Source organism: Cardiocondyla obscurior, linkage group LG17 (genome assembly GCF_019399895.1).
Source record: "Cardiocondyla obscurior isolate alpha-2009 linkage group LG17, Cobs3.1, whole genome shotgun sequence".
Classification (NCBI taxonomy): domain Eukaryota; kingdom Metazoa; phylum Arthropoda; class Insecta; order Hymenoptera; family Formicidae; genus Cardiocondyla; species Cardiocondyla obscurior.
This window is the reverse complement of record NC_091880.1, coordinates 445,784-473,381: the sequence shown is the minus strand read 5'-3', so window position 1 is coordinate 473,381 and position 27,598 is coordinate 445,784. Positions and strand designations below refer to the sequence as shown.

The following is a 27,598-nucleotide window of genomic DNA, read 5'->3' as shown; positions in this document are numbered from 1 at the left end:
GTATCGGAATCCTTGATGCTCGCATTCAACGCAGCCAAATTGCAAACAATCGGCCGCCTCCGACGTCAAAGCTTGCGTCGTAAAAGAACCGCGGATTTAATTAGCGCTCGCATACGTGCAACGAGCGAGAAAGAGAGAAAGAGGAGGAATACTATTTTCGTATCCGTTTGCAATACCGTTTTTGGATCGCCCGAAATTAAAGACTCGCGTATATACAAATCGCAAATCCACGGATACCCCTCCGGGGGAAACAAAGCGAAACGAAATGGTCCAATAAATATTGCCGGCAATTTAATTATTGTGCATCGCGTGAAACGATATAAAATAACGAAAGTTATTTGCCGAGCGATATGTGAAATTTCCTCGCGAAAATAAATAGAGTTCCTTGATGAATCGTTGATTAACGGATTTAATTTCTGTTATCGCGGGAAGGGAAAACTTTATCGATGCTCAATTACGAGTCGATATTTAGTCTGGATCGTCATAAATAATAGATAATAAAAAAAAAAAAAAAAAAAACTGTTACGTCGACGCGATAAAATTATATTTTTATTCGCATTACGAATACGACGGAATCCGTGGTCGAATGTATCGCTTTTATATCCTCCAAACTTGGGCAACCTCTAATTGCAATTAGAATGATCGCCGGTATCAGCGATAGACGACGTGCGTCAGCGATCAACTCGAAACAATTGCTGATGTGCAAACATTATCGGAGCAAGTTGCACACGCAATTATATATAACACGTAAACAACCAGGCGAGTTTTTTTTTCGTTCGATTTGAAAGAGCGAACACGGCATTTAATTCGGGGCTAAACTGCATTGACGTTAAAACGCACCCGTAAATAACTGAATTACCTCAACAACGTTCAAATTAATAGATGAAATTATCTCCCGAATGTCAGGAGATTTCGATTTCGATCGCTGCGAGAGTTACGCAGTCTACGATTAAAGTCTTGGAAAGCAACTCGACGAGTCGAGTATAAATCATGACGAGAACGAGAATATCTCGGGTGTTTTACATAAGTATCCACAGCGCGTGATATTCCGCATGCACTAATTAGATTACAACGTGAAATATTGGATTACTAGTTGTGCGACTTCTGCCGGTGTGTTAACACGTAAAAGTCGCAGGGGAAAAAAAACGATTTCACAACCAGAAGGTTAAAGAAATGCGGACTAAAATTACAGAGCGGTACGCCTACGGGCCCGGCTATTTTTCCGATCGGCTAGTATTTACGGGTTTATCTTTATTGCGCCACGCACGCCGCCCGATGTCTCGCAAAAGACGTGACTCACATCTCGTCTCTCCGGAAAGGGCACCGCGCGAAGCCGTCCATACCGAAGAGATCCCTCCGGACCCCGCTAAAGAAAAAAAAAAAAAACTTTCGTAATTGACCTATCCCTCGCACGATTCTGCCGATCAATATCTATTATCAATATTCGATTATTGCCAGCGCTATTAATATCGTTATTCGCCGGAGAGCTGGTCGGTGCACGTAAATTATTGACGCGAGCGAGAAATAGTTTTGACATTATCCGCGGGATCCGCGGTAACGACCGTGGCGATTAAAAGAACGCCCGGGAGGGACGAAGGAAACAACGGCACGGGTAAAATCGTCGTAAAAGCCGCGTAAATTACTCCATCGAGCGTGCGCGTCAAATCCGCGCCTCGAGTCGGCGGACTAATGAGCGCTTTCGTTTCGCAAAATGACGGTACAAGCCGCGCGTGGGGCGAACACAGTCGGCTTTCGCGCCCCAGCGCAATTGCACAAGCTTGATACAACAATTAGCTGCAAAATCCAGCGCGTTGGACTTTCTAAATTCACGTATACGAATTGGCCCGAAAGTGCTCGATAAACCGCGGCGCGGTGCACTCGCATCGCGTGCGGCGAGTTAACGGTGAGGCTGCATTTTTCTGCGCCTCATCACGGAGAGGTGCGCGCGGACGTAAGCGCATTAAACACGCGGCAACAATCCGCGGGAGGAAAAAAGAAAGGGGGAAAAAAAAAAAAAGAAAAAAACCCGCGCACCAGGTTGTTGTCTCGCTCATGTATCCGCGCGAATCGCCGCTGAAAACCGCGGACGTGCATGAAAGAACCGCGTCGAGTTGCGCAAGGAAATCCGATCGTCTCGGTCACGTAATGGACTCGCGAAAAAAAAAAGAAAAAAAAGGGTGCCCAGGCATTAAGGGAGACAAACGATGGTGACGTGGCGATTTGTCCCACGGAGGTGTAAGAAATTAACGTAGCGGCGGAATCGAGGCCACGTAATGACAGCTCGGGGCATACAGATTAACCGTCATCGGTCGCGGCGGAAAGCAAACTTTTTTTATCTGGTTAATGAGCGTTTGGTGTGTGGCAATTAATAATGCGCGTGGACGAAGCGATGATTGCTTTGCTGGCAACGACATCGGTATCGCGTACACGTTGATTACATCGCCAATTAATGTCTCCCGCGGAATAAACGTTGATTTGCAAATAAAATAAAACAGAGGAAAGCCCAGAGGGCGAAATACGATACTCTACTTTGCAGTAGTTCGATTTGTACTCGAGCAAGTTAATCTTCGTTAAAACTAACGATTAAAACTTCGTTAAGATATCCGTTTCACTTCAAAGAAGGTTCTAATTATTTCGTGATTGTCCCGGGGCCGATAATACGCCGCGATTCCATCCGGTCGTTTAAAGCGCTGGAGGATGACGGAATCGCGAGAAATTGATACCGTTTCGGCTTTCTCGAAACGACAGCGGGACAAGACAATCGTGGTGCGCTCACGTCAAAGCGCACAATTTATCGCAACCTAACAGGTAAACCGACGGCCAACAATTTTCAATTAGTTCCATCCGAGTAGCGTCGCGGACGAGCCCCGGCCATTTCCTTCCCGTCCCGTAAATTTCCTCGTAAAACCGTTAAACAAAAGTCGCGATGAGCCCGCGAGTCTCGTTGCGATCCGGCGCCGATAACGAGTTCCACTCTATAAATTTATGTGGACACTCGATAAACGTACATGGTCGTTGACGCGCCGGCACAATTTTCCTCGTTAACAATAGCCAATAAAATCCTACGTGCGACCCGCGACCTGATAAGAGTCAGCTAGCCGTGTGAATGACTCGCGGTCACTTCGTCGAAATCGAGGGTCCATTTTTTTACTCCCGAGCTTTTCGTTTCGCTTTTGCGTCGCCGGCGTTCTCCAAACAAAAGCGCCAAAGCGACAGCACAAAATCTCGCGAATGTTTTTTTCTTTCTTTCTTTTTTCTCCTCCCATTTACATCACAGTTACTTGGAAAAACTTTGTAAAAAAAAAAAAAAAAAAGCATCGGACGCGACGCTAAAAATTTCGCGAGCGCTTTCGACGGATCGGCGGGCCTCTTTGTCATGCGAACGGCGTAGACACGGCTCTTCTTTTATGCGACAGAAGCAGAAGTAGAGCTAAACTGCGAACGGTACTCCGCGCCGCGTCCAATAAGTCATGCACTGAATAATGTCGTGTGTCTGTGCGAGGCGCGCACACAGGCCCGGGATATATCGCCAGGACGGAAAGGCTGGGCCGATTCCACGCGCGCGGGGCCCACCCCGTTCGCGTGTTGCGCGAGCTGGATTAATGGGCAATAAATTCATGCGCGGGACCGGTTAATTATCCAAGTCATCTACGGGGCCCCCGGGATGACGTATCGTCCGGCCACGATCAATACGCGGAGATCTCCGCGCTCCTTTCCAGGGATCGCGGCACTGCAGACTTACCTCGTGAGATACAGGGTTGTTTTTATTACGGCCGGTGTTGGATGCGTTATTAATGGAGGAGAGCGTGGTGAGGGTCGCCGTGCCGACGCCACCGACGGTTTTCTCGCTGACCTTCGTACCAGCACCGCCGACATCCTTGTGCAACGTTCCAGGACTCTGTAATCAGAAAGAACGAGCGTTAGTTATGGCGCGTCGGGTGCAACTCGCTAAATAACTGAAGAATCAATTCTCGGGGCTGCCGTGGGTTCGCCACGTCACACCGATTTTAGTCGTACCTCATCTCACCGTAAACTCTTTATAAAAATAAAGCCTCGTCTATAAAAATAGCAGAATATAGTTGAAACAGAAACTAGATCTCGTCGACTACACGTTGAATCTCTTAATGAGCACCGTGTCCCGGGTGTATCTTTCGTTTCAAACTCTTGCGAAATTATTTATCGCATTCGCACTTGAAGAAACAATTACCAACCAGCCGACCCACATCTTCTCGACGAGACACATTAAGGTCACCGCGAAGTTTAAATAAGAACTAATCGTTTTACATCTTCTCGCGTTACGTTCCGCTATCTCGGCAGCCTTCGCTACGCTTAATTATTTCGACAATTCGCCCAGGCTGACGAGATATCATTTCTGCCCGCCCGTTCTCGCCTACCGCGAGCCTCCGTGGTGTTCTCTCGTTTCTCCTTTCTCGTCCATGGACCAAACACGCGACCAGGCAATCGGAGACAAAGCGTTAACGTGGGTGGCTCCGGGCTTCGCAAGCCGATCCCCGCGTGTCGGTGTTGACGGGACACGTGTGCGGATGCGCATTGCTGCACGTGTGCGTGCCGCGAGCGCACGTCCGCGATATGCCGCTGATAAGTGCGTCGAAGAAATGACGCCGCGGGCGATTACGATTCTGACGCTGAGCTCTCGTTCATCGTGTGACTCTCCCCGATGGAATCTTGACTCCGGTGTCTTGATACCCGGTAATAAATATCCTGCGGCTTTGTTTCCCGTTGAAACCTTTTTTTTCTTTCTTTTTTTTTCCTTTCATCAATTTTTTTATTTATTTATTTTTTTTTTTTTTTATATTTAGACTTTAAAATTACAGTGCGTTATATTTGATTTATTTTATGACTTTTAACCGCTTGATTTTGGGAGCTGCGTGGCGATATTTTCACGAAACAGAACCAGGCTACTGGAACGTGAACACGCGAAAAAATATCGACGTCCCGCGTCGCGACGCGCTTTTACGTATAAATAACGCGTGCACGGGGAACGGAAAATCGACGATTATCACGGCCTGTCGAGGGGAACAATCGTACGGCTGAGGACGGCTCCGTTTTGCAAAACAATGTAAGAATAATTAAAGCTCACGTCTCGTTAGTATCGGACAATGAAGCGCGATAGATTCGCCTCGCTGCAAATGTGGCACGACGACGCGTGTGGAAATCGCCGTAGCTGGCGATCAAAGTTATGAATCATTTTGTAAAAATGTATCTCGCATAAAACCGGCAAGCGGATAATTTTTTTCGCGCTGTATTTATTCCGAGTTCTTCCTCTCAACTTGCAAAAAAAAAAAGAAAAAAAAAGGAGCAACGCAACCACCACGTAGCTCACGACGAGAATTAACTGTAAGCCCGTAACGGTTCAAAGGCGGCGCACTCATTACGTACGATTTATAATTCTCCATCGGGATCTACGTTTATAAATGGTGCAGTGACCCCCGCGGCTAATGCGCAGTGACAGAAATCGATGGTATTCTTAGGCCGGCGAGTCCGCCCCTAATTATACGCGGGTCTATAATTATATATCGATGTTTAATTGAAGAGAGCGACCCTGGACCACGGAGGGAAAAACGACGGGCGTTGCATAAGAAACGCGGTCAAGAACCTACGCGATCGCATCGAACGTGATGGCCCGACCCTGTCGCAGGCACTTTGTCAGCTTTCTGCCCGACAACGGAAAATAGGTCCCGACAGCTTAGACTTCCATCTGAACGGGCGCGGTGCCGAGATTCGTGTCGCTAAAGGAAATTCCAATTAGCGAACTCTCGACTGGGGCCACCTCTGGGCTTATCGAAGTGAGGCCAACGGTGGCTTCAAACTTGCACGCTAAATTAAATCCATAAAACTTCCGCGGCGTTATATAAATAATTTATATCACCGCTAATATCGTTGCGTACGCGGCCGGAAAAAAAGGGAGCCGTGGCGCGCCTAAGCCCGTGCTCCTACATTTGCATCTACGCACGCGCGTTCACTTGTGAAATGAATAAGACTCGCGTATCGTGCTACGCAAGCTTTGTTTAATCTCGACACAGGGGTAAGGTAATCAGAAACCGAAAACCGTATGTACCGTAAGCAAGTCTGCTTCTCTGTTGATTAAGCCCCGGAGCTCGTCTCGGCGGTGAGCTGGCCTTCTCAAATTATCGATCTTGTCCGCTTCAGTTAACTTTGCACGGGGACGGGTAAATTTCACGGTTATACGATATTAAGAGTTTGGATAAACAATAAATGAACCGTGTATACGCGTTACGTAGCCGCCGCCGGAGTTTCCTGTTCCCCGTTAACGAGTAAGTCATTTTAATGCTAAATGTGCGGGTCGGTGTATGTACAAATCGGCGACATGGGCGGAACAGGAAGTCACGGGGAAATGGGAAGAGGAGGAAGGTGGTGGGTTCGTTAGACCTGCCGGTTCGTACCATTGTCAATGTCACATAGGTGGACAACCTTGTGTCACTGTACGAATGGCAGGTCAATGTACGTGTCCACGCAACGGTACATGCCTCATTTCAACAAAATCGATATCAACACGAGGTCGAAAGCCGCCGATTGCACGCAGCAAACGTTTCCCTTCCGGCAATTTTATCTTTTTTTTTTTTTAACAACAGTATTTAATCTCTTTTATCCTTACCACTCGATGATTAACTCGCGCGACAGATGGCCGAATTTTCCGTCTGCACGAATTACGGGAAACCGCTGATACCTGAGGTCGATTCTCTCCGCCGGCTTTAATGGACAAGGAGGGCCTCTCGAGCAACGCGAATGGAAAAAGTTGGACCCTCGAGAGAAGAGAATCACGAACGGATATATATCGGGGCAAAAAGCGTAAGGGAAGCGTGGAGGAGAGGAGAAACAGGAAGGCGTAAAAGGGAGAGAGAGCTTAAATTTCAGTAACTGAATGCGTGAGAAATATAAGGGCCTCGCTAGTTCTATTTAGATTATCCACATAATGCATGACTGATGTAGTCCCCGCAGAGCGAGAGACGACGGTACAAAACCTCGTCGAGAATTCTTTTGTAGCGAGCAGGAAGCGCACGAAAGAGGGATAAATTTAGAGTCTCACTGTATCATAACGTCGTGAGATGTCCTACTTTAGATTACTCGCGAGATGAATACCGGCAAAGATAAATTATAGAAAAAACCTATAATGATCATCACGAGAAGTTAAAAGAAATTATTATTTTTTTTTATTTTTAGAAGACTTGCCATCCAGTCAGTTTATTTCGTAGACAGAGCTCACTTTTATTGCACGTAAAATATATTTTTTTTTTTTTTTTGGGAGGAAAAGCGAGGCTCTCTTTAGTGACTAAAAAGAATTGACAAATGAGTGAGTAATCGCGATATTATCTGAACACGGGCGAACGTGTCACACGGGGCAAAACGCGTCCGCATATAAATCGCGGCGGGCAGGAAGAAAAGCGGAGAAAAAGAGACGCGATAAAGTTGGACATTCTCTCATCCAGCGGCGGCACCCTATCATTACGCTTGCCCAGAGGCGAGCCTTAATCTCGGGACCGGCGGGACTCGTGGCTCTCGATTTTTCTTGAGCACCTGGCCGTGGGTTCGGGCACACCTAGCGATAGCGGCAGGTGAACACAGATTTACCTCCGAAAACCTGGGCAGGCGGCACCGACCAGACTGCACCCCGGCTCGCCGAGAGGTTCCGTCGACCTCGAAGAGCGCCTGTAACGCGAACATGCGGGATCGTCGTATACCTGAGCGCGAATGCACGGCAGATACGCGTACGCACACGCGGATCGCGCGGACACGTGCAGGTCGGCAGATGTATCTCGTACCTGGCACCTGCCAACCTGCAGCAGCACAAAGGCTAGACCGTAGGGCCGGCCACAGCTGTCCGCGTTTCTCCACCCGCGAGAAAACGAAAGATTATTGTAATAAACGCCGCACTTTGTTCTCGTATAAAATCCCCACGCACTGCCAAGGCGAAGAGCGCCTTAATTAGCGTTATTAATAAAAATAGTCACCGTTATTCGCAACGAGCTTCTTACTCCCAGGTAAATTAAAATTGATGATGATGCTCGTAACTACGCGACGCGGCGAAGCCGATGGCACTGAATTCCGTAAGCCGCTCACGCGCTCGCGGAATATCGGCTTCGATGACCGTTTCCCATAATCGATATGACGCGCGTGACGACGCCGGAGGATTCATCAATATTTCACGAATTCTCGCCTTACGACATTTAACGGAATGGAATTTTTATCGCTCGTTTTTCTTTCTCTCTCTCTCTCTTTCTGGCGAGCAATTTCTCGTCGCAAAATTTTTTAAATCTCAAGTAACACCTGGGTCATATCGAGCTCGATAACGCGTCGTCGACGAAAGTCCACCGTGAACGGACGAGATATGAAAGCACGAGAGCAAATTTCATCAATCTTTAACATGTCGAAAGAACGCCGAAGACTGTGACGCGAAAATTACGCCTCCGAGAGAGATTACATTTTGAAATTACACTAAATTACACCACCGCAATTACGCCGCCGATCGCGGTGGCACACTTGCAGCAACGAGAAGAAATAAAAAGTTTGTATCGAGCTAACAATGTTAGCGAAACGGTAATTTTAGAGCAGCTTTCCACAAGTGGCTTTCCAATTATTAAGCGCTGTCAGCTCGCTTTTACTCGCGAGAAAGACGGGGGCACCGCGCCAACCGGGAGCCAGTTATTATCAATCCGGAGTTTTTCCACCGTGATAGGAAAACGACCTGCTCGAGTGACGTTCGCGATATCAATCACGGGGCAAAAATCCGCGGGTCAAGGACGCCTGCAAACGTGAATCTGGCTGCCGCGCGAAAATATATCGAACGGTTAACAAAGCGACGTGAGCTGCTTTCCGTAGTGATTGATCTGAGGCAACAATCACCGCGGGAATATTTGTTTTTCGACACAGTTATGCAAAAGTTACGCGCACGCTTGGAAAAAGAAAAGAAAAAAAAAAATTGAAAAAAAGAAAATCTATCTCTCAAACGTGAGGCGGAACAACTTGCAAGAGTCATCTACCACTTTTATGTGGCACTTATGGGAAAGACGTAAGCAATCGCAACTTTTCAAATGTAGGCCAACAGTCAATTGTCTCACGTGGCGAACGGAATACAATTACCGTCGATCGCGATGCGTGCCGTTGCACCGAAGAGAGCTTGTGACAATGCAATAAAAGTGACGTAATCCGCCCCCGCCGTAAAGCAAAAATTGTAAAAATCTTGCAAGGCCTGGTAAATTAATATCGATCGTGTACGTTCGAATCTGGAATCGTTCTCAAGCGCCTCGACTTTGTGGTAGGTCGCAATCGACAAACCGTTCCCATGTGAAAACGAAACGGTGAGATCGCGCGGCCGTTTCAGCGAAACGAATCGAGGGGGGATTCAAAATCGAGCGCGAAGTTACGACGAATTGATTTATTCGCCGGCGATTATCCATTTTTCCTAAGGAGCGAGTAAAAGTTTCCCCGTCCGCGTTCGCGTCCACTTACAGCCGCCACCTTTTCACCGTGGACATTTGCCAATCGCCGTTCGTCGTCGTACGTGCGCGAACGCGGCCGGAACGTTTTCACAAACGCCAATTAGTCGTTGATCATCGATTGGAGAAACCGCCCCCGGCATTAGCGACGCGCAGTTAGTTAAGTTTCTATTAAGATCCTGACCCATTTCCAAAGCTATTCTCGCACAGATTCGAGGCTGAAAAAAAAAAAAAGAGAGACGGTCGATATTCTCCCTGCAAATAAGAAGCGCGATCGGTTTGCAACAATCGCGAGGAACGGCGGGGCTGATAAACGAGCTCAAGTGCGCGAGCAACGCGGTACGTTATGTTATCTCAGTCAATTTGTGGCAGAAATCGGCGTGGAGCGTAAGAAGGCACGCGTGCTCGTAAAGCAAGCGTGCGCGTGTAAACGTAGAAAGTGAAAACATTTCTTGCCCCCGTTACGAAGGAACGCACGCAAAAGATAATTGACGCAGTCTTTGCGTTAGAAGAGAGCGGCGCAGCTGCGTTCGGGGCATCGCGTCGCGTCGCATCAATCTACGCGAAAAGACCGTCCGTTCCGCGCCGCAGCTCTTTCGACATGTGACAAATCAGCTGACCGCGCGAGCCGCGAGGCGAGAGTCGGCGAGAGACACGCAGGCTCGGGGCGGTTATCAAAACCGCGTGCGGTTTGTTGAAAGCCGCCGGGGACGTGACGTTCGAGAGCGCGGTTCTATTCATCGCCGGGTATTTCTGGCTTATCGGGCAAACTTCACGAGTCGTCGATGAGCTTCACGCGTGACTTGTTAACCTTCTGCTTCCAATCGGTTCGCGGGGCCCCGACTAACGGTGAACGGGGCTCATTAATATTCGCGCTATATCATATTCTATATCAACCGCATTAAAGATTTATGGCTGCGGCGCACGATACCAGGCGTTCCGTCCGCAAACTATAACGTTACGACATATGGGACGTTGCCCGTCGCGAAATATTTATCTCCCATGCGTCATCCGGTCGTCGACGTCTTCAGATTACGGATAAATTTTCTCTCCTTCGTGACAAACGAGAAACCCCGATCGGTCGGGACAATTCTCGTAAATTGAGTTTCGCGAATTGTAGGCCGTGTGCGCGTCGCGTAGCGCAGCGTCCGCAATGTCAGCGCTCTTGAATCTATCGGGCGAGCGCGCGCGATCGGCTCGATCGTGCAATCATTTTTCTGCAATTTTCTCGTCAATCGTTTCTTGCTCGCTGCATAATGGCGCCTCTCCGCTCCTAGAAATTCCTCTCACTGTGAAACGGTCAACAATGGGGCTCGACTCACGTCGCTCGGCCTCGAAGACGAGGCGAATCTCGAGGAAAGAGTGCGGCCTTAAGAGGGCTGCAAACACGGCGCGCGGCAAAGAGAAAGAGGGACAGAGAGCTAATATAAAGAACTCGTGGACGAGCAGGCGTCAACGTGCACGCACCAGAATAGAAAAAGGGGCCATGCTCAAGAGCCGTCGTCTGTTGTACGAGCCGAAGAGTGTTTGTACATCGACGAATCGTTTTATCGAACGAGCGAGAAATAGGGCTTCGCGAAGATCTCGGCCGAATCTCCGCGAAAGCTTTTGAGACTGTAACAACAAGTGATCGAAACTAAAAATTCGAAAATAAATCTAATTTTTAATAGTCGTAGCACGCGAGGATATGTTTTCTAATTACTTTCCATTCACAGCTCGGTCAAAATCGTACCTTCGCGGCGCAATAAACCGTGCGGATCGCTTTCAGATAACGAGGAACGCGTAAACGTCCGCCGGAAAAGGCTCGCTTTCGAAAATTTCTCCCTTTCATCGCGGCGCACGACGATCGGATCCCTCCGATCGAGGGGGGGCTTCGCCGCCGGAAGGACCCGCGAAAACGATGTTTCACGTAGCGAAGCGGATAACTTTCACGACCACGGGGGCCCGACCTGGTCACTCGGTACCGCGTGTATAGGGTCGGGCGGAGAAAAAAATCGGGACCGAACGGTCCGGCAGGGAGGAGGACGCGTCTGGTGCCGTGAGAGCGGACTCAACGTATAAAGAAGAAACAGGTTATCGAATTAAAAAGCGATACCCGCCTGAGCGAGACCGAACGCTCGGGGGCACATAATTTCTATCCCGAGGCCAAACTTCGGCGAGATGGTATTCGGAAGCGGCAGCATTTATCGTCGCGTCACGGAGTTTCGCACGCCTTCGTACATACTAGACGAGGAAAAACACTTGGATATGCCTCGCAATTAATTACGTAAAGCACACACTTGGCGATATTCAATGGCATGCATTAAGTCCCATGGCTGCGGGACTGCGTCGGGGCAACCTAAGCCACGCTGCTCCGTTATTCCAGCACCGTCCGAGGCCTCTCGACGGGTCTCGGTGGCGGTGGGCTCGGTAAACAAGATCTGTCACGCACGAGGCGCATTCTTTCGTCCCCAGGGCGAAGAAAAATTTCCACGGCGATTCTGGAAAAGCGGCACGTCCGTGACAATCGCGCGCGGAGATCCACGCTCGTTTTCCACGGCGATAAGATCGCGATAATCGTATCGGGCCGCAAGTGTACGCGGCGCCGTCGTTATCCGAGATAACGAAATGATACCACGGCGATACGGCTGATTTCTGACCGGACGACCAATCTGTATCTTCTCATTCATTTATTTTTTTTTTTCTTTATTTTTTTTTGCACGAATATAGGGCGACGAACCACTCGACACGTCTGGAGCAACCGCGTTGCCACGTGTTAGTAAACGCGTGCACGTGCGTGCTTTATCCCCCTTGTCCCCTCAACTACGTCGCTCTCGCTGCTGAGAATTTTTAAGTAACTGCATTCTCACGTGTTAGAAGCACAGATCTGATCTCTCGTGGACCCCGTTATCTCCCCGCGCGATCAATCTGGAACAAATTCAGCAGAACGGAAATCCAGCTAGCCGTCCGGCGAATCTGAATACGTTAAAGGAACGCACGTCGAGCTTGTTGCGCTAAACAAATTAGGAGAAAGTACATTGCGCTCTCCGTATCTAGAATTTTTTTCAATTTCCGAAGTTATCGCGGCGGCTTATCTCAAGAATAACTTTTGCGCAACTGCAAAGTCTCTTCCGATCGAAATATTAAGATATCTCGGGATTTATCTCACGCGTCTTCGTTTAAAATTCTAGGAAATCAACGGCGTTTTTATTATCGCGAAAGAATCCGTTTTGATTTTTTTTTTCCGACCTTCTCGCAATCCCGGCCGGACCGAGACTCGCCGTGATCGTTTTTTTTTTTCTTTTTTTTTTCTCTCCTCCCGCCTTGTCTCTTTATATTTAGAACATAGACGACGCGAGAGGCGAATGTTAATCTTCGCCAGGCAGTGCCTCGGTCTCTTTCTCTCGTTCTTCCTCGTTCTATATACCGGGCGAAATCGATCGCATCTAATGGATAATTCATCGTTGTAGATTGGATCGCAAGGCTTCATAATAGACCCAATAAAGTGATAGGCTATCAAAGCGTAGTCCCGCACTGACAAACGCCGGGCGCACTTTTGTAAGAGCAAAGTGTGTGTTTTCGAGCTTTAACAAGCTTATCGCCGGTCGCGCGTACTTCTACCGTGAGAGATAATTCAAAATGCCACCGTAATTTCCGTGAACGCTATCGCCGAGTCGCGCGATACGCGGCGGATATGTTGCCGCTTTAAATAACTTATATAAATTTATATACATATATATAAATATTACGAGTCCCATTATCGACGACGATAGATCACGTACGAGGAAGAAAGTTCACCCGTTCGGGAAAACGCGTGTTGATAATTGTAACAATTGTCGAGGATAATCTTACGGTAATCTGCCAAACGTGGATTCGACGAAACGTGATTTTCTCGCTGTTAGAGAAACCTTTCAGGTTTCCGCGTCTTCGGCTTTGACGAACAATGCGGCGCAGTTTCTCTCTGCGCTCACAATGAAAGCCCATTGTCCGTTTGTCAATGCGAGATACACCGTGCGGCGGCGGCGGCTGTGATTAGCTCACGTTGCACTCCCTGCTGGTGCAGAGATGCGGTGGCGCATTCATACCTGTTGAAGACTGCGCCGCGGTGCCGCGTGAAGAGGTTCTTCGCAATAGGGGATCTCTCCTTCGAGGAAGGAAAGACGACACGACGCGAGAACGACGACCTATCCTATTCATCGTAATAAAAAAAAAAAAAAAAAAAAAAAACGCATGGCGAAAGTATAATTTTAACTCGGTTTTCCGCCCCGAAACGATCTTTCCTCGCTTTATGCCGCGGCAATTAAATTTTCTCACGACTCGATAAACTGGAAAAAAAAAAAAGACATCTGTATTCGCGAGCACGCAACTGCCATCGCTACGTTCGACGGCACCCACACGCGAGGCTCGCTGTTCTTAGCTTCTTCGTCGCGCGACGAGAGGAGAGCCGAGCGTGAGACCGCCGGACGAGCCGCTTCGTGAATGCATCTGCATCTCGCGTTGAATAAGGTTATCGCTAATGAGACGCGGGTATTTCCAGACGGGTCTTTTCCCCTTTACGTTCACCCTGCTGCACCGTACAGACCCTCCGGGAACGTCGTCGCAAGTGTACGGTACGTGCACGCGGCTTTCTTCTCGGCTGACCGCGTCCGACCCGCCGTCTGGGACGGCACGCACGCTCGGTTCGCGGAAAAATAATAAATACCACCGTTTCCGCGAAGAAGACCCGGGCGATCCTGGGGCCTCGCGAATAATATCCCACCGTCTGTAAATTTCTCCCCCACGTGCCAGCTTCTGTTTACGCGCGTGTGTTGGGTGACTAAAAATCCGCACGGAGGTCGCGACAGCGAGGTGTTTACGTGCGCCCGGCGGTGGCACCGGTGAAAAAGACTTTTGCCGGCTGAACAAAAGAACTCGGTCAACGGAACTGCGTTTTAGCGCCGACACAATAACATCCGGCCGGTCATTAGAATTAGAATAAAATGTATGAAACGAGCCCCGGGCATTGTTATGTATATCGGTCTCGGCGGAGGAGTCGGGTTAAACGAGCCGATCCGAAAAAAAAAATTCACAATGCGCCGCGAGCAGCACGTGTTTTCGGAGGCACGCGCGAGGAGAGGTTGGTGGTCCCTACGCGTGCGTCCCAGCGAGGCTGGCCTTCTCACGGGCGACCGCGGCACCGATATCTCGCGGGGGCGAGGTCCTGGCCGTACCGTTAGGTCCCTTGGGCCGCCAGTCGAGCGACCAGGATTCGCGGTACTTACTCCGTAGAGAGATTTTAGCTTCACGTGGTTGAGCGCGGGCACGTCCACCATGGAACACTTGAGCAAAATCGTGGTGGTTTGGCTGGGCATCTTCCTTGCTTTGCACTATCCGTCACGTGGAACGAGTTACCGCTATCGAGCCGACTGTCAATCACCGCACTGGCAATACGGGAGACGTTCATTGGCACGGGGCGAGAATCACGATATCCAAGCGCGCCGAGCGGGGGGGATTTCGCGCGTAAGAAAGAGCAGACGCGAACGAATTTCCTACTATCGGGCAGGGCGAAAAAGGGCAGTGTCGCGGAACTTTTGCGCGCGGTTTATTTATTACTTTTTTCTTTTTTTTTCCCCCCTTTGTCTCCCGCGAATGCAAAGGGCGAAAAGAGACACGTCGGGCGAGCCACCGCGGCGTGTGCTCGCTCCCGCCGCTTGACTGAGTGACTGACTGACTGACTGGTTTTCACTCACTCACAACACGGTGCCCCGTGTGCGAGAATCGTGGCCACCGTCCCGTCCGTTCCCACTCGTGCGCATTTCCTTATCCCCACCGGCCGACTGTGGAGGCGCCGAGCGCCAATCGCCGCCGTCGAGAGAGCTGCACGCACACGCGTGTCCATGGACCACGCGTGTGGAACAGCTGCTGGGCAGCGCGCACGTGTGCGTGCGTATACGGACTGACCGACCGACCGGTGGCCTGTATGCGAGCGCGAAAGGAAGACGGAGAGAGAAAATCGAGTCGATGAATGGAAAAAGGGTAAATTTTCCAGGCGGAGACAACGAAGGCCCTGATGCTTTTGAGAAAACGTGGGAAAGACTTCGAGGCGCCTTTTTGCGTAATTATCTGTAAAAACCGGAGCGATAAATCACGCGGCGACTGCACGATTTTCAGGGATCGGCGTACGACACTTGAGACAACAGACAGCGGGTGTGTTTAGCGCGTCAAAACAAAGACCGGCTATCGCAGGCGGTGTAAACATCGCGAGTCGAGCGTCGTAAATTATCCAATCGACGAAGCGCAAAGAAGCGGGTGTCGGTATCGTCCGCCGCAGCAGCAGTCTCCGGCATTTCCGTACCGTGACCCCGCAGGGTTGATTTACAACTATCGCGAGTATATCTCGTTCCGCGCGTAGGAACGCAAAACGAACGAGAAATCGACCCGGCGGCTTGCACATCGCGCGAGCAAAAAGTCCCCTGATTTACTTTCACTCTTATCTGCCGTTAACTCTCCCCGCGCGCCGACGTGTGTGGAAATTGCGGATTTGCGCGGCAGCTCGCTTCCGCCCAGGTTTCCGCGCGTCAATGAAACGCGAGGCGAACGCGCTAGTAAAGCCTTGAAAGCCGAGGGGCCGCCGTTTCCCGGACGATCGAAATATTCCCGGTGCTCTTCCGAAAAGTCTTAAACAAAAAACGACTCGCAAACGCCAAACGGAGGTAAACGTTAGAGCCTGTTTGCCGTAAAAAAAAATTTTAATTTATTCTAAAAATTATACCGATAATTTGGGGAACACGTGGCGGGTACGGAAAACAGTTCCTAATGAAATAAAATGGAGAAAAACCTGGGATACCTTTGAATACAGCTACATCGTAATTGTATCGCCACCGCGGTCGGAATAAACTTGTCAAGATAACGTCGAGCGGCTAAGACGATTTACCTCGGCCAGGCAAAGACCGCAGATTTCTCGATCGCGTGGCAACGGATCTCGGTCGCGATCGCGGTTGCCAGGTGGGCGACTTTTTTTCGAGCGCACTCCTCTCGATACTTATCTCGACTCTCGACTTCGTGCACCGTCTGCGTCGCCCAGCTGCTCGTTACGCAAGCGGGTTACCGTGGCCTTCAACCCTCGAGCAGGGTCAAGCGCTAGCCAATTGACACCTCATTTAGCGTCTCTTGACGGATTCTTAGACCCTTCTTGATAATAAGAAAGCCGCTCGAGTTCACGCCACTTTGAGCAATCAAACTTGGTTTTTTTCTGTCCGACTATATTATTTTACTTGTAAATTTTAGTCCATCGGTATTTATTTATTCGTCACAATTAGCGTGTTAACGTCGCGTAATAATTTCAAGAGAAAAAGAAAGAAAAAGACAGAAAGAGATATATATATACATATAGAGAAAGAAAAAAAAACGGAAGATATTGTCGGCTTTTTGCCTCAAGGCAAAAAAGAATATCCCAGAGTAACAGTCGGCGAAACGAGCGCCCAATAACGCTTGTCGGATCACGTAATGGCAAACGGTTTATAACGGGTCCGCCTAGAGTCTCGCCGGGGCATTGTGGTCCGCCGTTCGCCAGCCGGCATAATAAACGGATAAATTCGCGGAAGAATAGCGGCCCGAGACGACACTGGGTCTCGCGTGTCGTCATACGCGATTTCCTCCACGAGCTCCCCCGAGTCCTCCCCGGTGGAACGTTCGCGACGAGACTTTGGCCGTAAGTGGACAATGAAGTCCGCGGGGCCTATTATTGTACGGCGCGAACGGCGCATTTACGAGGGTGTGCGGCCGCGTGGGTGTTCGTCGTGTGCACGTGACCGCGCGGGGTCTTTGTTGTGCCATCTCGCGGAGGAGAAACGACGGGAGGGACCCGCGCCGAGGTGTACGCGACAGCTGCCTGACCTGATTCCGCGAAAAGGCTTCTAACCGTAATCACGCCGTGGGCGAGCGAGCGCCGAGCCGAGCGAACGTTTTTGCGAGCGTCGAGGAAAAGCGAGCGGGGTACCCTCTCCGTCTCCTGGCATTGTCACCTAAGTACAGGCGACAGGGAGCGACCTCACCTGCGCAATCACGTAGCGAGCTACCCGCTGACTCACTATCAGAAACCGCGCGTGAGTGTGCCTGCTTCCACGAACACAAAATCGCGTTCCGCGATCTCTCCTTTATCTCCGTTCGATTTCAGATTCGTCGAAAAACTCTCAACTCCGCGCCGATTAAAAAATCGCCGTGACGCAGTTATTATATTGCCCATCGTGAATAATTCGTCGGCAAGGAACCCGGTTCGCGTACCGAATAATTAATTCGGAGCGACGCGAATGCAAATCCGTCGAAAGGCGAACGGGCGACGGTCTCGCCGAGGCTACGCGAAAAAGACGCGTGATTCATCGCGAGAGATCATACCGCGTCACGAAAGTGAGAGGGACAATCGCGCTCGCTCGTGATGACTCAATAATACGGCGGTGTTTACCTGAAAATGAAATCTCACGCCGCACGTCGGAGGCAGGTGCAAAACGTACGTCCGTCGCGGCCGCGATTACGTATTTCGTTGGCAGTGCCGGAATTCAGATAACGAAAACGCTTCCTCGAAGCGCGTTATCATCGCGCACTGCCATCAACAAAAATTTCCTTCCTAATGTCCGCCAGGCTTTTTCGAGTCGTAACGACAGTCCCTAAATATTATTGTCCCATCATCCAGAAATCTTGTGCAAGAATAAATTATCTTTTTTTTTTCACCCAAATAAAATCCATTTTTCTTAATAAAAAAAAAAAAAAAAGAAAGTCCGTATTTTTCCAAGCGGTGACAAAGTCTTAAATCAACACGATTGAAAAGTCGCACTCGGATTTATCAACGTCGCGCGGCGGATACGCAGCTTCTCGAGAAAGATTCGTACATTTCTCCCATCGTAATCCGTTGTTCGTCCAAGTATGGTCAGTGATTAGAAAAAAAAAAAGAAAAAAAAAGAAAAAAAAAAAGAAAGAAAGAGAAAGAAAGGAGAACGGGCACGTGTACTCGTTTCGAGCGATATTCTTTCCGATAATTCCAACCGCGCTCGTAAACAAGCAAAGCAGCCGCTTTCTCTCCTGATTTATTAATATCCCCGCACATCATTTTCTGGCGCATGGTATTATCATATATTAAGTACAGTAGGGCGAATCTATCGTTATCTGTTTGCGCACCGAGGCACGATTCGCGTAGGGCCCAGCCAGCCGAAAGTCGATACGGATTCCCGTCCCCGTCTCATTTAATTCGCTCTTCGAGAACACTTGACTCGCGTGACGACCGCGATCCTGATAATTTCGCAGGGTGCAGAGATATTCCCGCGAACGGTAATACCCTCCCTCAGCCGCCGCCGCGCGTTTTATTTAGCAATAGCGCCGCGGTGTGTTCCGTAATCGCGACGGTAAACGGGCGAACGTGCCGTGTCGAAGTTCGTAAAAATCGAAATTGCGCCGCGAATGCAGTTACGTGCGGAGTATATGGAAATACAATTACCGGTCGCGCACCGGCAACATTCCCTCAAAACAATATCGCGTACCAATTTACATTGTCGACCTCTGAAAGCGGCACCGTACCCGCGATATGTTTCTCGCCGCGCGACTCAACCTCCACCGACCGTCGCGGATTAATAGTATAGATTAATATCTCTGTGCGCCAGCTTCCGAGTTGTAAAACGTTTGCATGCTCCCGCAAGACTTCCTGGAGGCGGGCGTTAACTCGCGCTCGCCAAGTGCTAATTTTCCGCCTCGCTCGAGGTGCGGCAACTCGTGGGACGAAAAACGAGGTAATTTTTAGCTGTCGACACTCAACACGAGAGCACTGAGGAAAAGAAAGTCCGAAGGTTCCCTAAAAGTTCGCGCGAACTCTGCCGTGTCCGGCGGCGCGCGTGTGTGTTCTCGAACAGGAGAAAAACAAAAAAGAAATTAAAAAAAGAAAAAAAAAAAAAGATATTAAAAAATGGGAAAGGACACGGTTCCGCAGGCGAGATACGTTCGACGCCCGGCTTGCGAGATGACTGGCACATTTTATGTTTCCGCGAATTCGCGTAAAACGAGTAACGACTGGAATTTCATCATTACTACCCTGGCCATTGCAACGCTCCCGAGCAGTTCTGCCATTCCTCCGTCTTGTTCTAAGCGTCGCGTTCGTTCGCGAAGCGCGACCTGGAGCGAGCGAGTAGTTGGCGTTCGTTGGCTCTTTGTTGAACCTCTCGGGCTAACTATTTGACCGGCGGCGCCCGATTTTTTACGCTGATTCGACGCGCCGTTCGCGCGGTCGTTCCGGAGTGCCGGCACGTCCAGCCGGACACAAAGTAGGTGAGAAATAACGCCGGCAAAATTAATGATTCATCATTATGAATTAGAGAAAAAACATTTTCCAGCGGTGGTCGAGTCCGATGCAGTTCGTAATGATTATTCACCTGACATTACTCACTCAATTACGTCGCGTTATTCACGCAACTCAGTCATACTATTCGAGAGAAGAAAAAAAAAAAAGTAAGTAAATAAAGAACACGAGATTGCTTTACTTTAAAATATTCCTTCAGCGAAGTACGCAAATCGCGAAACGCGAGCGCATAAAAATGCAGATTGTTCGTCAAGCTCGCATTACTTCCTGCTCATTAAAAATCTACACGAGCTCCGCGATGCTGCGCTCCTGTTCCCGGGTCGATAATTAGCTCGGGGAAAAAAAATCGTGAGAGTTTTATCAAACCCGTCTGCGAACGTTTTTCTTCGTTTCCGTTTAAAAGACTCGTGTAAAAACTTGGGGGGCGAGAGCCTTCGCGAACCGAAAACGGCACCACTGACGGACGACGAATATAAAAAAGAAACAAAAAAAAAATATGTTTCTTAATGGATATCGAAGAGAGAAAGAAAGGAGCTGTCCGGAATTAATGGATGCTGTAACGTAACGGAGGCTGCCGCAAAATGAACGTGGTAGAATCCCGAGGTCGCGAGTCGAAGAAAAGCATTCGGCCACCTAATCGGTTGCATGCGAGATACATAAACGCGATTCGTACCCGGACACGGCGAGGAAAAAGACAAGGACTCGTACGTCATTAGGACATACGTGGAAGAAAGAAACCGGCCGATCCGGCGCGCCGATCGCTAAGAGCTCGCTCGCTCGTGACGCGCGTAATTGTGCGTTAGCCCGTCGACTTCTATCCAGTCAGCTAAGGCAATGACTCACGCTTAATGCGGCCCGCGCGCGTTAAAAGAGCCTGAGCGACGGAATTTTAATTTCGTTCCGTAAGCCGCCGTCGCGTTACCGCACGTCGCGCGATCCTTTCGCGCCGGCTGTCCTTTACGCGAAACGCGATTTTATCTCCCGCCTCGCGGCCCCGCGACTGCCGGACCCCCTCCCTTTCCCGCCTGTCCGTTATCCGTCCATCGTCTTCGAGATTATCTCTGTACCGTACGAGATAACGGTAAGAGAACGTTTCTGAGGTACGGACGGGAGAAAGTTCGGAGGGTTCGCTCTCTTCTCCGCCTTTCGCCTAACTTTTCTGAAGGGACCCCCGGTGCCGTATCCGACACTCGCATTAATCTCCGGCGACCTACATTCCCGGCGATATCGCGGAATACTTGCGTTAGAAGCGGAGTACTTGCCTGGAAGCACCTGTCCCGCGCCCTTCCCACCCCGAGCCAAATCTCGGCGCGGTACTGCCACTCGTCGAACTTCATTCGCGCGGCCTTCGGCTTTATCGTGGCAAGCTCGATCTCCGATTGATATCTCTGACTCTGCTCGCGATCCCGGCAACGATCGGCAGTCGACTACCCGCCGTGCGCTCGTTCCGTAACACCGGGCGCTCGCGGTGTGACTCACGTGCGTAAAGGAATCTCCGGCGTGCGTGAGAGGCCGACGTGTATGAATGAAAATAACGTCGCGTTGCCACGGCGACGAGAGGCGAGAGGTGTGCGTGTGGGTGCACGGGGAAGCGCGTTCTCGTGAATGAACCGACGTGCGTCTCAGCGACGCGCGGTATACGATCGACGCGAAACAGACCTCCTCCCGTTACAAACGGCCTATCCCGGAAAGGATTTAACACCTCGCTGGTCATAAAGGGTGATCAAAGCGGCGTCGCCCTTCCGCACGCCGGCCGCGACAAAGCGAACGAGGCGCGTCGTCCGCGTTGGTCGCGAAGGTGTAAAAATAGCCGTTCAATGACGCGTCGCATCCTTGAAAAACCCGATTCCGTCGGAAGCGAGACGCGGTCCGACGATCCTGTCTCGTCCGGGTCTCGAATGATTGATCGCGGCCGACGTAAGGAAATCGATTAATCAGGAGACGGCGGCGATTAATTTTTCTCGCGCGCCGGCGGCGCTCGAGAACGAATTCGCGACGACGTCCCGTCGCTACGATCATTATTATTAATCCCACGTCGCGAGTAAATGCCCTATCATTATTACCGCTATCATTACTGCCTCGTTACGTGCGTTTCACGCGCGCGGAAACCACGGCGTCGGGGGAACGTGGGCAGCGCTTTGTGCGCGGACAAAAAAAAAAGAAGAAAAAAAAAAAAGCCGCGCGGTCGAAGGCCTCGCGCGCGGTAAAAAGCCGGCTCAAAAACGCGTTCTCCTCGGCTTGCGAAAGTGTGACGACCGACGGTACCTCCTCGCGCGTACGTACCCGCTTTGTGGCCGGGTGCATCGGGTAAGTAAACATGTTTAGCGCCCACTCGGGGAGATTTGCGCGCGTTCTCAAAACGCGAGACGAGCTCCGCGGCTACGAGAGACCACCAGAGGAGAATCGTCCGCGGCCGCTTCTTCTTCTCTCCCTTCGGGGGCCGTGATATCGCCGCGCGATGTTACCGCGATTATTCCGCCCGCACGGGTTCCGACAACGGCACATCGCGTCGATTCCCAAGGGTTCCCCTCTCCCCCCCTCCGGCGTGTGCGGCCTCTTTTTCTCACGCACGCCTTAACGGCTCTCCGCGTCGTAAATTCAACTAAAAGCTCCGGGCCGATCGAGGACGTATGTTAATTAACGGCGCGCCAAACGATCGTTTGTTACGCGCGAGAAAAGACGTATAAACTGCTTTTTGTTTGCCTCACGGATTGCTGTCGGGGGCATCTAGATTTAACGGAGCGGTCGAACGCCACGGCACGTGCGCTCAATGGAAAACGGGACACGAACTCCGCGGCACGCAGGACGAAGTCGAGCTTAATTCGCGACGCGGTAGGCAGCGTAAGCCCGAGCTTTCATTTGCCAGGCGATTAATTTTGCATCCGCGATCTCGCCCACGTTCGACCCTCACCCCCTGTCGCCGCAGTAATAACGCAACGCGGACTTCGTTCCATCGCGAGAGCGAAAGCCGACCGATGATTCACCGGCGATATCGGCAACGGCCTTGTTATCAATGGACCGCAACTTTTAAGCCGTTAACCCCGCATCCGAGGGCTTATCGCTTCTCGACGAGTAAGTCGCGAGTCTTCCCGCTCTCTATATTTTTCCATCCCGGAGGTGGAAAACACGCGCATTATGCGCGACCGCGCGGAGATGATCCGGGTGAGAAAATGCGATTCGTCATCGGCTTTGCATCCATCGCGGCGCGCCGATGACTCTCCCTTCTCGCGAGCAAAGCAACGCACGTGGAAAATAATCGAGAAGCCGTAGCAGCGGTAATAAACAGGCTGGGCACGTGGAGTGCCGCCGTATACATATATGTGGCGGTCTCTCGCCAGTTTGAACTTGTAAATTCCATTAAGCCGCGGGGGCTGCATAATCTTATTGGGCGAACCGTCCAATCAACGCGAATTTGTAACTAACTAAAGGATTTATATGCATATATATTTGAACGCGAGTTGCTATTCAGGGTGCGGTTTCACCGTAAAACGCGCCGCGCTCGTTAAATCATCGGCGAACAAGCGCGCGGCTGACGTTGCGAACGTGGAAAAAAAAAAAATCGTAACGAAAATCCCGTAGTCGGAAAAAATTTTAAACAATTTTTCGCGCTCTGTGGAAAGAAAGAGTCGTAAAAGCTGGCTTTCAAGCTTTATTTTTATCCCATCCCACCGAGATTGATCGTCGAATCATTAATTTCTAGCGGTCTATTTCTTTCAGCTGCTATGCGGTCGCAAAAGAAATTTCATATTCAGGACATTCAGATAATTCTCGACTTCACAAACGCGTTCCGCGTTTGTTGACCGTCAAGTTGCCGAGTTCTCGTTAGTCGCGCTTCGAGATACGAGACAGGACGGATATATCCCCGGCTTAAGTCAGTCTCCCGCCGAATAATTAATTTGCGTTCGCAAGACTAACAGTCGCGGAATTATTCGTCGGTGAGGGCAACCTGTTCCCACTCAGCTATTCCAGGTATACGCGGACCAACTTACTTAGGTCATGACGCCATTAGTTCTCATTAATTAACGACATTTAGATTACGTCGAGACGATAGCCGGACGATAGTCACCGGCTCTTAAGCTCGCGTAATCCCCGTCGATCTACGTCTCCTCCGAATTCGAAAGTGCGTAATTAACTCGAAGTTAACCTGCGTTGCGGAGAAAAGAAAAAAAAAAAAGTTTGATCGTCGTCTTTCGAGAAGTAAAGCGCATATTAACGCTCCTAGCCACCGAATTGCGTATATCTCACCTAGATCTGTTCGGTCGCGAAAGTGGTGCTCGGCGCCGCGGATAAACGGAATCGAACACGCGCGCGATCGCGCGTAATTGAAGAAAATTTACCGTTGATTAACGGCCACGACAATTAGAGGCGGAGAAAGTAAGGAAGTAGGTATCACCGAGTCACCGTCGTCTTCTAACGAGACACCTCCGCCGGGACGATTTAACGAGGCACCGCGACTATCTCTCTTTAAATCTCAAACATGACTGATCAAACACGTCGTCGCTCGATTAGCAAACCTCCGCCGATTTCAGTGCTCGGTGAATTTCGCGATCTCGCCGCCGGGAAGTCCGCCTTCGAAGCCGACGCCGTGCGCGTCACGTGCGCAACCCTGGAATTTTCATTTCGCGTGCAAGAAGGACTTTCGCGGGGAAAATCTCGCAGCCGACGAACTGCAGGCCGTCGGACGCCGTGAGACGGACGGGCTTGGTGAAATCAACTCAATTAGCGTTGAATATTTTATTCGCCGGGAGAATTCTGAGTTAGGAATGCGCATATTCGCCGGCGTGATCAAGGCCGTTCACACCTGCGGTCCACCGGTAGAAATTGGCTGTGGATTACACCGACCCACTTCCCTTTATAATTGAAGAAGCCCCCGGCCCCCGTGATTTTTAACGAGTCAAATCCGATTCAGAACTCAGTTTTTTTTATTCCCAATTTCAATAAAGTGTTTAACGTACCGCCGACCGCGAAGAACCTCGGTCCATCTCTCCCTCGTTTCTACCGCAACCGTACCTCGGTGCGCTTCAACATCATTTTCGCAAACTTGCATAACACTTCCGCGTGCCTTATTCGGGCGATAATATCATCGAAAAAGTGATCGCTGTATTCCCGTTGCGCTTCGATTAATGTCTTATTTACTACCCGAGTTCTGCAGGCCCATCTGCGTTGCAAATTGAAGCGAGATTACTCCGGCGAGTTCAAGCGAGTCTTATATCCGTAAGAAAAGTTTTATGATTGTTTACTGTTAAAAAAAAAAAAAAAATGCGTCTATAAGCGGCAACAGAAACATCGCGGCGGCGTGAAAATAACTGGAACGCGAGAAACCCGATGATTATTTTCTCGCGCGAGGGAGATAGCTCGGGTCGATTCGAAATATTTCTTGCTCCGGTGCGAGCGCAAAGCTCGGCCGATCTCTAATAATAAGACGTCGCTCACGACGAAGGCTCGTTAGTGAAAACGTGGACACACTTTGGGATTTCTCCCGTGCAATAAACCCCGATAACAAGATTTACGTGTACATCGGCGTTATGACGCGCGTGTTCGTACATTAGCGCCGATAGTTTTCTCCTTGTGCATACTTAAGTGCCGTTAAGTAACTCCACGTGTCGGGCTGTTGCGTTTCGCGTGCGAGATGCGCGGCGGAATGCGTCGCAAAAATATCCGCGGTCATTCGTGTATCCGGAACACCCGAGGCGGGGCGGATGCCGGACACCGCCGTGTTATTAAACGGCCCTTCCTGCACGACGTAACGCGACATGCATGCTAATCGAACGGGCTCGCATCGACAAGTTCCGGCCACGTGGGTGGAAACCGCCGTGGACCCTCGACTCGGCGGCAGCCACGAATCCTGAGGGCGATTTTCTCACCGTAACCTTTGCCCGCCTAGGACGACCGATTAAAGAAACTTCTAACAACTTAAATTGACTCACCCTTTCCTTCTCTTCTGTCGAGTGTTCTTTGGATCGCCTACTCACCTGCAAATCAGAAAAAAAAAGGGAATTAGAACATTAAATATTTCAACAAATGTATACGTTTTTTGTTCTATTAAATGGTTCTTTTTTTTACATGAATTAAAATTGTAATAACAAAATAATATAAAATAATAAATTTTTATTTTTGCATCAAGTTTCTAGTCGAGTTGATTTAATTTTAACGTTCGCCCGATCGGGTGAGCGCACGTTGTTTTTCGAGATCGTTTCTCGCGCCGGACAAGCGACTTTAACGAAGGAACGCGCCAATAAAGACGCAAGTGCAACGACTGACAAATTGCGTCGACATGTCGATGCATTCTGCAACGCGCTGATAAAGTCCATTGGGCTTTTGTGGCCGCTCATCGCTCTTTGTCATCCTGTTATGGGGAATTAACCATCTCGCTTCGCTAAACCTCGCGGCGTAGAGCGATCGCGATACGAAAGGAATCATCGCGCGAGCGATCAGAATCAAAGTATCTATCCGCTTCGAGCGGACAATAAGAGCGAAACGAGTTCTCCGCGATTACGAGTGTAACGTATCTACAACGGATATGCTCTCGATTCTCTCGCTATCCTTCTTCGATCGCTTCTATTCCGAACAACTAAATTGAACAGACGGAGCGCAAAACTTACAAACGCTGGCGCATTTTTATTACGACTTCAACACGCGCACTTTCACCGTACGCCCTGCTTTGAGTAATTAACCCTGCTTAACTATAATTTCCAACGTGCGTTGTATCTCGCCTCGAAACGAGTTGCGCAGGAAAAAAAAAAAATTAAAAATAGAAAGAACATATTTCGATGTGCAATTTAATAGACTAGAGATCGCAGAACGCGCACCTTGCGCGCGTTATTGCTTTCGGACATTGGTTAATTATATTAATTTCGTCGGGATAATTACAATTGAATGATTGACGGCCGATGGCGTTCAACATCCTTCCTTCCTTCCGCGGTAGTATTCTGGATCATCACGACGTATCGTAGCACTCGAAACCATTCGACATTCGCTTTTCTTTTTTTGTAATCACCGTCACTATCACTCGAGAAGACGAACGACCGAGAGAACGGCGGTGGGATTATCGCGGCGATTTTTTTACGATTGAAATAAAGAAGCGCGACGAACGATCGTACGTTGCATTAATCCGCACTCTCGATATTCGTAATATTGCTGACTTTCCTTCACCAGAGTCTTCCTCGATCCCGGTACGAAAAACTGGCTGCGACGTAAAGCGAGGTTACTTGCGATTCTTCGATTAATTCCCGTCGGCGGAACGAACCGATGCCGGGAACTAGCGTCGAGCGATGAATGAGATTGACCGCGATGTAAAATTTTTTCCCCCGCGCACATCTGTCTTCCTAGAGTTCCTCGATAAGACGTGCTCGGAACGGGTTGAGAACCACGGCCGCGACGAAGAAGACGCGCGCGAGGTTGCAGATCGACGTCACGCTCTAATGATGGCAGTCACCGGAACTTGCCCAAGAAACATTTAATGGAAGCGCCAGTCGGAAATGCCCGACGCAATTCCCGCTCAGTCCACGCCACCCGCGCACATAACCTTTCTTGTCCGAGGCACTTTTTCGTGGCATGAAACGAAGCGCAGAGCGACGAGTAGGACGACGGGAGTGCAGAAAACGATCGTTCGCTCCCGGGCCGACGACGTCGACACATATTCGCATACGAGACTATCCTATCCGCGGTCGAAAATATGCACGATCGCGGAGTAATTAGCGACACGTCCTCGCGCCCGAACCTCCGCAACTAGACTAAGATGGCCGCTAGAGATTTCGGCCCTTGGAGGAAGAGAGACGGCCGCGTAAAAAAGTGAGACAGACGATGGCGCCGAGCGTCGACTGAC

At 50.0% G+C, this 27,598-nt stretch overlaps 1 protein-coding gene across 2 annotated transcripts in view; it reads right to left on the bottom strand.

The window, feature by feature from the left end:
• LOC139109335 (probable serine/threonine-protein kinase dyrk2) overlaps positions 1 to 27,598 on the bottom strand; it is a 132,733-nt gene that overhangs the window by 18,174 nt on the left and 86,961 nt on the right. The window contains exons 3-4 of one of the 2 annotated variants that reach the window (XM_070668311.1): positions 25,701 to 25,745; positions 3,743 to 3,898 (exon numbers count right to left, since the gene is read on the bottom strand). In XM_070668311.1, coding sequence (XP_070524412.1) covers positions 3,743 to 3,898; positions 25,701 to 25,745 — 201 coding nt within the window. The remainder of the gene's footprint in view (positions 1 to 3,742; positions 3,899 to 25,700; positions 25,746 to 27,598) is intronic. The other variant, XM_070668312.1, reaches the window with a different exon arrangement.